Source organism: Panthera uncia, chromosome C2 (assembly GCF_023721935.1).
Source record: "Panthera uncia isolate 11264 chromosome C2, Puncia_PCG_1.0, whole genome shotgun sequence".
In the NCBI taxonomy this organism is placed as follows: Eukaryota; Metazoa; Chordata; class Mammalia; order Carnivora; family Felidae; genus Panthera; species Panthera uncia.
Genome location: NC_064810.1, coordinates 410,575 through 424,856, shown reverse-complemented (window position 1 = coordinate 424,856; position 14,282 = coordinate 410,575). Strand labels below are relative to the sequence as shown.

The 14,282-nt window shown below is 50.6% G+C and overlaps 1 protein-coding gene across 6 annotated transcripts in view; it reads left to right on the top strand.

Annotated features, from left to right (window-relative positions):
• The window catches only part of PCNT (pericentrin), a 133,430-nt gene that overhangs the window by 33,035 nt on the left and 86,113 nt on the right, over nucleotides 1–14,282 (top strand). For all 6 annotated transcript variants that reach the window (XM_049627666.1, XM_049627664.1, XM_049627667.1 and 3 more), the window contains 6 exons: nucleotides 192–328; nucleotides 1,491–1,602; nucleotides 3,145–3,394; nucleotides 4,027–4,096; nucleotides 7,730–7,862; nucleotides 8,938–9,155. In XM_049627666.1, coding sequence (XP_049483623.1) covers nucleotides 192–328; nucleotides 1,491–1,602; nucleotides 3,145–3,394; nucleotides 4,027–4,096; nucleotides 7,730–7,862; nucleotides 8,938–9,155 — 920 coding nt within the window. The remainder of the gene's footprint in view (nucleotides 1–191; nucleotides 329–1,490; nucleotides 1,603–3,144; nucleotides 3,395–4,026; nucleotides 4,097–7,729; nucleotides 7,863–8,937; nucleotides 9,156–14,282) is intronic.

The following is a 14,282-nucleotide window of genomic DNA, read 5'->3' as shown; positions in this document are numbered from 1 at the left end:
ACCCTCCTTCATCCTCCCTGGCCCTCCCTCATCCTCTCTGACCCTCCCTCATCCTCCCTGACCCTCCCTCATCCCCCCTGGCCCTCCTGCACCCCTGCGGACAGTGGGGTCTGGAGGGACGGAGGGCTGGGGTGGCTGTGCTCCTGTGCTGTTGAGAACGCCACACCCTGAGTGCGGTGTCCTCTCCCCAGTTGCGCTGAGGACTCTGGAGGCTCAGCATGACACAGACATGAGGAAGCTGCGCGAAGACCTGCAGTCTGAGCGCTGCCGGCACTTAGAGGACCTGGAGCTGAGACTCCGCGACCAGGAGATGGAAAAGCAGCGGGAGGTGGGCAGGGGCGCCCTTGTTTCTACTGCTTGGCAAGGGAGGGGGTTTTAGGAGATTTTGGGTGGGCTTGTTTCCGTTTCTGTCATTTGCTGAAACTTAAGTACTGAATGTAAAGAGATGCGCGATACTTAGCAGATACAAAAGTAATGGTAACGGTTTGTGAGGCTGATTTGACGGTTTTGCCCAGTGTCACACACGTAGAATCCATGTTCTGTACCAGGGGCTCTGGGGCCCCCACTCCAGGCGCTAGGAGTCTCAGGCCACATTCTCCGACCATAACTCTAGATAGACGAGGAAGTCCTTAGAAGACTTAACGAGGAACTTCTCTGCTGCTTCTGTATTCAGAGCTCTTTCCCTGTGGAACACCACATACCCACGGTAGGAGGCGTGGCCAGATCCTCCTCAGGTACCCGAGGGCTTCTGTCCAAGAAGTCAGGAGGTGGAGTCTGTTTCTGCCTGTGCCTGCGTTTCAGATGAGAAGAGGAAGTTGTGAGAATGGCTTTCACACCTGCCCCAGCAGCCTTTCCCCATCACCTCCCTGCTGATTATTCTCCTTTGCTGAAGGGTGCCTTCTGTCCTGTCCCCACATGAGAAACGGCTGGCGGGGCCTCAGTGCCACCGCAGGCCGAAGCTTCCATGTCCCATGTCCCTCAGCCCTGCAGTCGCGCTCCCCACTTGGTCCCCACTTCGGCCTCACCACGAGCCCCTTACGAGCCCCACGAGATGGTGGTTGCTGCTCTCAGCTCTGTGGATGCAGGGTGGGCTGGCTCCGTTCACCCCTGCAGAGACCCTTTCTGGGAAGGTTGACTGAAAAATGCAGAGAAACTCCCAACATACCGCAGGAGGGCTGAGGGAAGGCCTCTGGGGCGGACAATAGGGGGACCCTGGGAGGCCGGCAGTGCTGGCTGGTGCTGACTGGCAGTCTCCCCTGACAAGTTAGAGGATGCGTGTTTGGGACGACAGAGAAAGTTCCCGTCCTCGCAAGACTATAGTCGGGTACAGGCGTGTTATAAAATGAGCTGTAGTTTTTCTCTGGTGCCACTGTCGCCGGTTTTTGCTTGGCTGTAGCTTTAGGAGTTCACCTTGTTGCCCCCGGTGCTGGGCACAGACCTCCTGGGGATTGGCATTGGACGGTGCCTCACACTGTCGCTTCCTTTTCCAGGTAGAGAGCCTCCGAGCATCCTACGAAGAGCTGAAGGCTCAGTCACAAGAGGAAATTCGGCGCCTGTGGTCCCAGCTGGAGTCCATGAGGCCTGACAGACAGGACCTGACCGGTGAGGACTTTCATGTTGGAAGCTGAGATCCTCAGACACTACAGCTATGTGTTTTTAGTTGTTCAAGCTCCAAACTGGGACCTAAGAATAGCGAGCGCAAAAGGAACAATCTTGTAAACTTCCTTAAAGATTGATCTGTATGGTTTTAAGGTGAAAACTTGAGGGGCTTGGTTTCATCCTTAAACAAGTTGATTGAGTAGCGGCTATGGAACCGTGCGTCTTTCCTCACGTTAACGTGAGGCACCTCTCAGGTGTAAGATAGATAAAGCTTATGGTGGGGCTGGCGTTTGCCTGTTATCCGTGTTTGGGTGCCGAAGAAATGCCGTTGTCGGCGGGCCCTTGGGGGTACAGGTGTGCCTTGCCGCGCACCGCCTCAACCCTGGGAGCTCACTTGGGGCAACTGCTGTCAGGCTTCTGTGGCCCTGAGGGTGACGCCCCGGTCTGAGGGCCCAGCAGACCCACTGTGAGACCTACTGTAAGAGGAGTCCCTGCTGGCTGGCGTTACCTTCGGCACGGGGAGGTCTGGACACACGGGCGTTTCTGCTGGTCTCTAGACAAAGCCTTTTTAGTCCGGTGGTCACCCTTGCAGGGTTGTAAGGAAGGCCCAGAAACGTGTGCGGTGGATGAGGCCTTGCTGGCACCCCGCAGCCCCCTGCCCTCTGCTGTCCGCCAGCACCTTGTCTTTCCCACCATCCTGTTTGTCGATGGTGGCGGCGGGTGGGGCTCACGGCTCTCCTGCAGGTGGACTGCGGGTGTGAGTTCCTGCACGGTTCAGCTCTCACGTGATCTGTGGGGGAGCCTCGCCCTGGCCTCCAAGGGTCCTTATGGGGATGTTTGCTTTGAAACTTCTGGGTCGTGATCGGTTTATGTCCACATTACTTCAAGGCTAATTAATCATTACTTGTTAACCAGCCACCTGACAGTATTCTCTTGCTGAAAATAGTGGTGGTTGTAAGTTCTCTTGAGGTCAGTGTGTGTCACTGTACTGTTGCTCTTAACAGATTCTGGCAGACTTAGTGGCTTAAAGCCACACACGTTTATTAGCTGGCAGATGTTCTGTAGATTGGAAGTCTGAGATGGTGTGGCTGGGTTTTCTGCCCAGGATCACCTGTAGCCGGAATCAAGGTGTTGGCTGGGCCTTGACCTGGCTCACTGAGGCTGACAGAATTGAGTCCCTGTGGTTGTAGGGCTGAGGTCTTGTTTCCTTGCTGGCTGTTGGCTGGAGCTCTCAGCTCCTCGAGGCTGCCCACAGTGCGGCCCCTTCACACTCAGAGACCCCAGCAGCACACGGAGTGCCTCTCTCGCACTTCCAGTCTCTCTGAGGCCTTCAGCACCAGCCTTAGAAAGCACTTTGCTTTGGGGGGGCGGGAATGGGATCCTTCCTGCATGAGGCACCCCCCCAGTGTAAGCCACGGAGGGTTCCTGCTTCACCTTCATGGTGCCAGGACCAGGGCCCTTTCTGGAGTTGAGGGTCTGCAGTGTCTCCTGACGTTTCCTTCGTGTTTGATCCGAAGGTGATCTCATCATTCCTTCCCATTAAAGAGTTACCCGACCAGCTCCTGGCCCACGCGCCTCACGTGGAAGGACTGGGGCACCTAAAGCAAGACTTCCAGCAGCAGCAGCAGCAGCAGCGAGAGAAAACCGAGCATGAGTCTGAGCTGGAGCAGTTGAGGATTTATTTTGAGCAGAAATTAAAGGATGCTGAGAAGAGTTACCAAGAAGACCTGATTCTGTTACAGCAGCGGCTGCAGGAGGCGAATGAAGAGTCTTTTCTGGAATCTGTGGACATCAGGTAAATAAGTGATTTTCATCCTAAAGGTGTTTTTTGTTTGTTTTGTTTTTTAAAAGCTTTTTTAAAAAAAATGTTTAGAGAGCGAGAGCAAGCATGCATGCACACACGCGAGCAGGGGAGGGGCAGAAGGAGAAAGAATCCCAAGCAGGCTCCGTGCCACCAGTGCAGAGCCCTACGTGGGGCTAGATCCCAGGAGCCATGACATCATGACCTGAGCTGAAATCAAGAGTTGGACGCTTAACTGACTGAGCCACCCAGACGACGCTTAAAGGTGTTTTTGAAACATGGGAGCCTTGAGCTAAATTGAAATCTAGTTTTATTTGTGATTTTAGGTCAGTGGAGACTTGTATTTTAGAAACACATTTATGTTTGGGCCTCAGAACAGGGGAGCATTAAGGCTAGGAGCAGAGCGTGGCCTGAGCACCCCGGGTCTCTTCTGCTCCAACACTTGGCTCCCGTCATATGGTCGTGCAGTCACGCAGAAATGCCTCACTCAGCCATGGGCTCCTGTCGTTGATGGGAAGTAGGGGAAGTAGGCTCCTGGGGAGGGAGCAGTGAGGGAGGGAGCAGAGCTCCGGAGGAGAAAGGGCACATGCGGCGATTTCAAAACACCTTTTCTCTCATTCATCCAGTGCGTTTTTAGAAGAGAGGTCTGAAAAACGAAGGAGAGAGCACGTTGATGGACCCAGCCTTCAACCTGAGGTGATCTCTGTTCTTTCCTTAATTGAGGGGAAGTGGACATGTAACATTAGTTTCAGGTACACAAGGTAGAGAGTTGACATTTGTGTGATTGAAAGTGATCACGGCAGTGAGCCCACTTAACATCTGTCAGCACACAGGCCTGCAAAGTCTCTTTCTCTTGTGATGAGGACTTTTAAGATCACTCTTAGCAGCTTTCAAATGCGCAGTATCGCATTTGTAACTGTAGTCCCCAAGCTGTGCGTGACCTCCCCAGGACTTGTTCATTTTGTAACTGGAAGTTCGTACATTCTGATCTTTCACCCGTCTCCCCACTCCCAGCCCTGGCTACCATCAGTCTGTTCTCTGTGTCTGTGAGCTCTGTTTTAAGTGATATTTGTCCTTCTCTGACTGACTTATTTTGCTTAGCATTAGACCCTCAAGGTCCATCCATGTTGTCACAAATGGCAAGATCTCCTTTTTTATGGCCGACCAGTGTTCCATTGTGTGTATATATACACACCGTGTCTCCTGTATCCATTCATCAGTCCGTGGACACTTGAGTTGTGAGCACTTGAGATGTGGCCAGTGTGGCCTTCCTGTCACCCGAGGTTCCTTTTTATTTGATGGTGATGGCTTGAGGTGTCGGTAGTCTGGGTCTCGTGGCTGTTATCCTGGGCAGATGGCATACCGTCACAGAGCACGGTGGCCTTGTGCAGGTGCACTCTGCCCCAGTGAGCAGTGGCTTCAGTGTGAGCGTCTGTTGTTCTCATTCAGGGTGTGTCTTGCTCACCTCAGGTAGCTGGAACAAATACCGTGGACCGGGTGGTCACACAGCAGAAATGGATCATCTTAGTCTGGAGGCTGGAAGTTGGAGGTCAGGGCTGGTTTCTTCTGAGGCCTGTCTTCTTGGCTTGCGGGCAGCAGCCTCTTCACGTGCTTTCTCTGTGCACACGCGCCCCTGTGTCTCTGTTTCCAAGCAGTCCCCTTCTGAGATGCTGGGCCTATTGTAACAGGATGCTCCTAGTTTCCCATTGCTCGTGTTCTTTTCTAGAACTCTGTGTCCATGTGATGATTTCCTGGGACGGGAGTGCCGTGTCCTGGGGGCTCCCTCCCACTTCCTCGTGTGTCCTGCGGGGCGTGGTGTGGCTGCCGCAGCAGACCCCTCGTGCCCAGCACAACAGTACCTCCTGGCCGGATGCGGCCCGTTGTCCTTGTCCACTGCGCTGTCCCACCCTCTGGGCCCCCTGTGCACTTCCATCATGGGACTAGTTGGGTGGTCCATGCTGCATGGGGGGCGGCTGTGTGTCTGTAGTACCTGTGCCCTCAGTGGAGACTCGAGGGAACATGAGGGCAACCCCTGAGAACTTGTTTCCTTCTGCTGTGTGATTGGTTGGTGTGACATCTGGAACGTTCTCTGTCCTCTGGCCCCAGCGCTGTGGAGACCTGCCCGACCTGCTGATTCCCCCTTTGTGTGCTGCCCGTGCCTCCAGCAGCTCCGGGGTCCCCTATATGTTCCCTGGAGTTCTGAGACGGCAGTTCATGCATGTCCCCCCACTTCGTGCTGGGAATGGGGAGGGCTCCGTGTCCGAGACCCGCCCCCTGCACTCCGGGAAGTCTGCTGCTGTTCTGTTCGTCACCACTCTTCAGTGTCCTGTGCTCTCTTGGCAGCTCCTGTGGATGAAGCCACCGGTGTTCTTATATTTGTTAAATTTTTCCGTTAAATTTCCTATTTGCATTGCATTTTTAATTTCTGGGGTTTCTGCTTCCTTTCTCTGTTGTGTCCGTGCCATGGGGCCAGAGTCTCTCTCACCTGTCTGAAGACCATTGGCATTGAAGGGTTTCTTGTGTCTCCCGTGTGTCCCTGCTTTGTCTCCATCCATCTGGGTCTCTGTGAGGACCTAGGTTTCTCCTGTGTTGGTTCGGGACCCATAGCCGTGTCTTCATGGGAAGCGTGGGGCATCGTTGGTCTCGAGGAGCTCTGACTGGTGGCACAGCTGCTCCTGGGGTCCTGCCTTGGGTGGCCAGGTCCCCTGTCCCTAGGCCCTGCCTCCTGGCCCGTGTGTGCACCCTGGGGCGTGCAGCCCCTTTGCCTCCTGGGCCCTAGACTTGCCGCGGGCACTGATTTCTGTCTTCCAAGGTTGGTCAGCTTTGGTTCATTACCTCTTCCTGTTTCTTCTCCTCGTAGGCTTATAAGTTAAACTTTTTCCGTCATCATAGCCATGTTGCAGGAAGGAGAGAAGATAAGAATGATGGGATGTATGTGTGTGTGTGTGTGAGTGTGTGTGTGCACGCTCGCTTGTTTGTGTGTTTAAAATTTCGACAGGCCACTCCTCAGGGCACCTGGCTGAACTCACGTCAAGCGTGTGGGAGCCCCACTTCCCTCCTGCTGCCCCTGGGCCTTGCCAGAGTGTGTTCCTCACTTATTGACAGCTGGTATCTTTTTTTAGTTTGTGTTTCTTTGGTTTTTAATAAGGTTGAGCTGACCATTCTGTCTCTCTGACGTTCAGTTCACACCTTTGCCCTCGAGGCATTTGTCCCCTCCCCTGTGGTTTGGAGTCCCCCCTGCTTCCCTCTCGCACTGGGGCTCATGGGCCTGGGTCTGCACTTGTGCGTCCTCCTCGGCCTCTGGCTCTTCGTCCCAGTTCTCAGAGTGTCGCACTATTTCCATGCACCACCTTCTGATTCTTTTAAAGCCTTTTTAGTTTTAGTTTTATCCACCTGGTATTTAGCTGTTGTCCAGCAGGAGGAGTAGGCTCTGGGTTTGTTTCCTTTTTCCAAATGGCTAGTCACTCCTTCAGGCCAGACTTGTTAAAACACAACCTTTTGTGTGCCTACAGTTGTCCCAGGGGCACAAGTCTGTCTCTGGACTGGATTCTTGCTGTCAGTCAGTGGTTCATTCCTATAACAATGTAGGAATTTAAGTCTTGCTTTTAAAGATAACTTGAGTTTACTGTGAACTTGAAGTGTAGATTGATGTGACTCCTCTGTGATATCTTAGGAAGATGGATTTACTATTTTTAGGGGAACAGGAAACAACAGTATCTGCACTGAGCCCTTCTTTCCTCCCTTCTAGAGGATGCTTGGGTTGGGCCTCTTGTCAGGGGTGCTCACAGCAGCGACCAGAGACCCTTTCCTTGGGGCAGGTCCATGTCCCAAGCAGGCAGCACGTGTCTGGCTTCAGAAGGGGACATGGGGGAGACACGGACTGGGAGGGAAGAGGCGCGGGAGTAAATAGGCTGGGGATATCCCAGAGCCCCCACAGTGGAACAGGGTGCCTTTGGTAAAGGCTGAGGCCCTGGCTTTGGGAGGGGGTCTGGTCATCAGGGTCTGCCTGCAGCTCCAGAAAAGTTCTGGTCAGGCTCCCAGGAACGGCCTGCTTGGCGTCCCTGCAGCTGGGGCTCTGCATTGGCTTCGGTGAGCACAGCCCGGGAGGGAGGAGGGCTCGCCAGTCAGTGGTACGTGCCCGTGTCCTCAGGTCCCATCTCCCTGTGAGTCACCTGGCCCCCCTGGAGGTGAGATGCTAGGGATGGGGGGGATGGTGTGAACATGCACGTCCCGGCGAGTTCCCTGGGAGGCAGTGATTAGGTGACGAGCAGAGAGGTCTCTTGTAACATTTCCTTTGTGATATTTTTTTTTCCTGATTTGCACACACAGTTAGAAGCAGCCCACTGGCGCCAACTAGCAGCACTGAAGTCTTCCCTGGAAGGCCAGCAGGAGGTGGACCTCGCAGGGCCGCAGGTGATGGAAGGGGAGCAGCATGCAGGGTTCTCAGAAGGCCCTGATGAAGGTGCGTGTACTTCCCTGCTGCCTGTGCTGGCGGCTGTCTGGCCCACAGGGAACGGTCTGGGGGAAGGTTGTGGGTTCTCTGGACACGCCCACCCTGTACTCTGCAGGTCCTCCCTGGTAGTGTCCTCAGAGTTAAGGGGCCGGGCTTGGGGCGTGTCAGGAGAGGACCTGACTGGGTGCAGCACGAGGGGTCACAGGAGACGGGGGCACACAGGAGGTGGTAGACGGAGACGCTGTGATCCTCCCAGGGGTTGCAGCAGATGGGGACGGTTAGTGGCCTGGCTGCTTAGGGGAGCAGCGTAAGGCCAGCCCTGGACACGGGTTCCAGGAGGTGCGGGCAGCGCAGCCGCTCACTGCTGTAGCCGGGCCAGCCCTGCGGGTGGGCGCGGTTGCCACCCCTTGTCGCCCTGAGGAAGCGAGACAGAGGGTCCCATGCGAGGGTACGGGGGTCAGGTCCCTGTTGGGGTGCTCTGACGTGACCACCTGTTTTAGCCAGGGGCTCCCTTGGAGCTGGTGAGGCAGGCTGAGAGGAGGAGCATGGTCCCGGGAGCAAGGGTTATGCTGTGCTTGGCATCTGCCCCTCACTGTTCTTCTTCCTGTGTGAGACGTCCTTCGTGGCCACCACACAGTGCCTTATGGTCACTGGGCAGTGATGGGCACACACGGAGTGCCTGTGTCCGCTGTTCAGATCATTGTTGAACCCGGGAAGGTAACAAGTCCCAACCTGAACAGCCCAGAAAGGGCCTGGGCTACCAATGGCCCAGAATTACACGTCCCCCCCCCCCACTGTGGGGTAACAGTCACCTGATACCCAACTAAAGGGATGGAGTGGGTGGTGAGTGGGTGTGGGTGGCTCAGGACAAGGTGGCAGCTGCAGGCTCGTTTTCTGGGGCTGGGGGCACAGGGGTGCTGTGCTGTGACAGCCCGTGAGCTCCCGACTGGGCTCACCTGCAGGTGGCCACAGTCTGAGTGTCCGTGTCGTCTGAAGTGTTGGAAGATGAGTGTTCTTGTTTGCTGCATGTGATGTCCTCGAGGGTCGTGCCTGACTGTCCTCCCTGCCTTCCCGTCCCTCACAGAACTTGCTCGAGTGCCTCTCCTGTGTGCGCAGGACACAGCCTCGGAGGTAGAGACAGAGGTGGCAGCCAGAGTCTTGGGTTTAGAAGCTGAGCACAAGCTTAAACTCTCATTTCTTCAGTCGGAGCTCAAGGAAGAAATTGATGTCTTAAAACTAGAAAATAGAAATTTACACGAGAGGTTGCGGCATGAAATCCGCCTGAAGGAGGACTTGGAGAGGGTAAGTGTGGATCCAGCCCGCCTCCGCAGTGGCACACTTGTGTGGAGGCCCCCATGAGTCCCGCGGCTCTGTCCCTCCTGCTGCCTGCAGCCGTGTTTGCTTAGCGCCTCCTCACTGTCAGGATGGGGTTCCACCCGGAGCCAGGCCAGGGTTTGACTCCTCGTTCCTCCTTCCCCCTGCTTCTGGGGTTAGGGGACTGTCTGGGCATCCTGAGACCCGGGGCGGGGGTGGGGTGCAGGCTGGTTGGCATGGCCATCTGCGGGCTCTGTGCACCCTGGTGTCTCCAGTGCTGTTGAGCCCCTGCGCTCTTCCTGCTGTCGGTCGTGCAGCCAGGGAGTGTGCCGTGCGAGCGAGGAGACCCCCGTGCATTGCTCACGCTGGCAGACGGTCCAGCACGCGGCCTCAGCCAGATTCCTAGTAGGCTTGGCTGTGTGTGCTGCTCAGGGGGTGTGGCTCATCCCTGCATTGGAATAATAGAATCCGTGCGATCAGAGCTTTTTTAAGCCTTTTCCACAGGTGTGCTGACAGCCATATTCCCTCCACTTCACGCTTGTGGCCTGATGCTCTCCCCTGTGTTCTTTCCCGCAGAGGTCTTTTTGGATTTTCGTTCTCCATCAAAACTGAATTTCATACGATGTTATTACCTGCACATTTGATCATATGTTCTTCTCTAAAGCAATGGTGAAGACCTGCCTCAAAACAGAACTAAAGATAGAGTTTTATGGAAAGTTGTGTGGGCTTCCCTCAATGGCTTCCGATGTTTAGGTGTTTCTATGTTTCCTGGACCACCATTTTACCTACTTACATCCATTACTGAGAGAGGGGTGTAGAATTATCTATTTTCCCCTTTAATTTTGCCAATCTTTAAGTATTTACAGGCCTGTTACTACACACATTCACATTTGTGATTTTTTTGTCTTCCTGAAAAAGTTACCTTTTTATCCTTAATGAAGTATCCGTTTTCTCTGTTCTCTGTATTACTCTTTGTAGCCTTGTTTGTATTGCAGTCTACTTTCTCTTTCATCAGTATAGTCATTCCAGCCTTCATTTGCATTTTGTTTGTGTGGCGTACCTTTTCCTGTCCCTTTTACTATTCATCTATTGAGAGTAACTACTTGGACTTGGTGTTGGACCTCCGTAGGTTAAGGGCTCAGTCCCATGAGACTAACCCCACCTCAAAGCCATTTGCAATTATTGGGTTCCCAGGTTACCTACTCACTTCTGTCTGACTTGGCTTCAAAGTCTGAATACTCCCAAACGCACCCACCTTCCCCTTTCAGGCTCCCGGAAGTCAGGGAGACAGTTTACCGTTAGCAGTTTACTACGAAGGATGCCAGCTGAAGCAACCAAATGGAAGAGAGGCATAGGCTAAGGTGGGGGTGATATGCAGCCGCCGGGCCCTCTCCAGGCGTGTCACTGTTCAGTGCCTCCACACGCTCACCCACCGACCCTTTAGGGGGTTTTATGGAAGCTGCGTTACATAATGTGGTTGATTAAATCATTGGCCGTCGGTGATTGAACTCTCACTTCCAACCCTCTTCGCTCTATGGAGGTTTAAGGGTGTGGGGCTGAAAGTTCCAGCCCTCTCTAATCATGCTTGATTTTTCCGGGGACCGGCTCCCATGCTGAAGCCACCCAGAGATCCCCAAACACCTACTATCTCATTAGCATGCAAGAGACTCTCTTTTTCCAGGGATTCCAAGGGTTTTCACAGCTGTGTGTCAGGAACTGGGCACAAAGACCACATATTTATTTTTTAATATATTACACATACGCACAGCATATAGTTAAACATATTTATTTTTATTTTATAATGTTTATATATTTCTGAGAGTAAGACAGGGCACGAGCTGGGAAGGGGCAGAGAGAGAGAGGGAGACACAGAATCTGAAGCAGGCTCCAGGCTCTGAGCCATCTAATTAGATTATTTTTTTAAGTTTATTTCTTTTTATTTTCTTTCTCTTTTTTTTAAATTGAATTTAATTTTTTTTAACGTTTATTCATATTTGAGAGACAGAGAGAGACAGAGCATGAGCGGGGAAGGGGCAGAGAGAGGGAGACACAGAATCTGAAGCAGGCTCCAGGCTCTGAGCTGTCAGCACAGAGCCCGATGTGGGGCTCAAACCCACAAACTGTGAGATCATGACCTGAGCCAAAGTTGGACACTCAACCGACGGAGCCACCCAGGCACCCCTATTTATTTCTTTTTAGAGTGAGAGAGAATGAGCAGGGGAGGGGCAGAGAGAGAGAGAGATAGAGATGAGAATGAGAATCCCAAGCAGGCTCCACATATCAGTGCAGGGCCCAATGTGGGGCTCACACCCAGAAACAGTGAGATCATGACCTGAGCCAATGTGAAGGGTCAGACACTTAACCTACTGAGCCACCTCGGCGCCCCTATAGTTGGATATTTTTAAAACTCCATTCTGACAACTCTTTAACTTTTATTGGAGTGTTTACTTTGTTAACATTTTGGTTCATTATTGATCTGGTTTGACTTATGTCTACCATTTTGCTATTAGTTTTCTACAAGGTCCATCTGTTTTTCTTTATGTTTTCTTTTTTTGTTCCCTCTGTTCCTTCTTTCTTGCCTTTTGGGTTATTTGAATATTTTTAGGATTGATTGGGGGGGGGGGGGGGGGGGTGGGGGGAAGCAGAGCCCAGCATGGGGCTTTAATGCACAACCCGGAAAACAAGACCTGAGCTGAGATCAAGAGTCAGAGACTTAACTGACTGAGACACCCAGGCGCCCCTTAGAATTGATTTTTATGTATCTGCTGTGTGCTTAGTGATTGCTTTCGGGAGTAGAGCATACGTTTTCCTCACGATCTTCTCAGGGTTAACAGTGTACCATTTCAGATCAAATGTGAGAGTCCTGTGAGTGGATAGGTGCATTTATCATGTTTTCTTTGTTTTTTATGCCGTAATTTTTATAGGTGTTACGTCTGTTTGTGTGGGTAAGCTCCACAATGTAAGTTTTGTTTTGAATAGTCATATATACTTGAAGGAAATTAAGAGGAAAAGTAGTCTTACATTTATCATTTACAGTGCTCTTTGTTTCTTCCCGAAGGTCTGAGTTTCCATTTGGTAGCGCTTCCTTTCAGCCTGAAGCATTTCCTTTAAGCATTCTTATTGTGCGGATCTGCTATTCAATAAGTTTTCTTTTACCTTCTTTCTTGAAGATAATTTTTGCTGTATCTAGAAGGCAAGGTGACAGGATGTTTTTCAGGATTTAAAGGTGTTGTTACTTCTGACCTTACTTCTCATGAGAAGTCAGTGATCATTCAAATCAATATTTATCTAAATGTAATGTATCATTTCTTTTTAGCTCTTTCAAAGGTTTTTCTCTTTCTGTTTTATTCTCAGTCATTTTACTATGATGTGCTTAGGTGTGATTTTCTTTGGTATTTTTTCCTCTCATGAAATTCTTTTTAAAATTTTTTTTTAATTTTTAAGAGAGCAGGCACAAGCAGGGGAGGGGCAGAGAGAGAGAACGACAGAGGATCTGAAGTGGGCTCTGTACTGACAGCAGAGAGACTGATGGGGGCTTGAATTCCCAAATTGTGAGATCATTGACCTGAGCCGAAATTGGATGCTTAACCAACTCAGCCATCCAGGTGCCCCTCTCTCATGAAATTGTTAAAATCCATGCATAAAATGAATTATGAATATTTGAGAAAAAGAAACCGGCATCCTAAGAAACATAGTTATCTGAAAAAACAAAAACAAAAACCTTTAAACTAGATAGACTTTATCTTTTCTTATTTAATGATCACATTACTGAAACGGTGGTCTGTTTTAGTGACTTACAGAAAATTCTATGTATTTGTGTCTTTCTCCTAATTTGAGGAGTTTTTACTGAGTATGTTCTTCAGTTTTTTATTTCTGCTCCATTCTCTCCTTTCCTTCTTGGAACTCCATTTCCATGGATGTTGTATCTTTCAGTTTCTGAGGTTCTATTTATTTTTTCTAATCTTTTTTCCTTCCTGTTGGTTAAATTCTATCAATCTTCCAGTTCACGGACTATCATTTGTTAGCTCTGATCTGCTTTTAAGTCCACCTAGTGAATTTTTAAATTTCAGATATTGTGCTTTCCAATTCTAGAATTTCTATTTGGTTCTTCTTAAGAGTGTCTTTTATCTTCACTGTGATCCGCTATTCTTTTATTCATTATGAGTGTCTTTTTCTTTATGTGTGTAAGTGTAATTATGATAGCTGTTTAAAACCTTTGTCTGCTAATTTCGCATTTGTGTTACCTTGGGGTTGTTCTCTAATGATTATATTTTCTTTTTAGCATGGATCATAGTTCCTGTTTATTTGTATATCAACTCATTTTGGATTATATCCTGGACATTGCGAATAATACACTGTGGAGACTCTGGATTCTGTTGTGTTCCTCTAAAGAGTATTGGTTTTGTTTTGTTTTTTTCCCCATTTTTAGCAGATAGTTAACTTGGCTGGATTTTGACTCCATGTTATATCTTCTCTGTGTTGGTCGGCTCTTGGAGTCTGCCCACACACATATGCATCAGGGGTTAGCCCGAGATTTGGGCTAGGTTTATGCACAGATTTTTCAGCTTTCTTTCTCTGGCTCTGTCCTAATGGGCTTTCATCTCTCAGTTTCTACCTCTTCTCTTCAAACAAGTAAGATGATGGGATTCTAGTGTGCGTGGCATGGACAGGTCAATTGCCCGCTGCTATTATTTTTTCTGGGTGTCCAACCCTTCTCCACACTGCTTGCTTTGAATTTTTTCTTAAATGTTTTTGTTTATTTTTGAGAGAGACAGAGACAGAGTATGAGCGGGGGTGGGGCAGAGAGAGAGGGAGACACAGAATCTGAAGCAGCTCCAGGCTCTGACCTGTCAGCACAGAGCATGACATGGGGCTCTAACTCATGGACCACGAGATGGTGACCTGAGCCGAAGTTGAACTCACAATCGACTGAGCCACCCAAATGCCCCACAATTTGCTTGCTTTTAGATGCTCTCTCAGGTCTTCAGGTAGCTTCTTACATTTTTTCCAGTGTTTATAGCTGTTATCTGGGAGGGTTGGCCTGATTAGAGCTTCTCAGCCATCTCCAGAAGCAGTGACCCTAAACTTTATTTTTAATAACTTCATTTTTTTTTT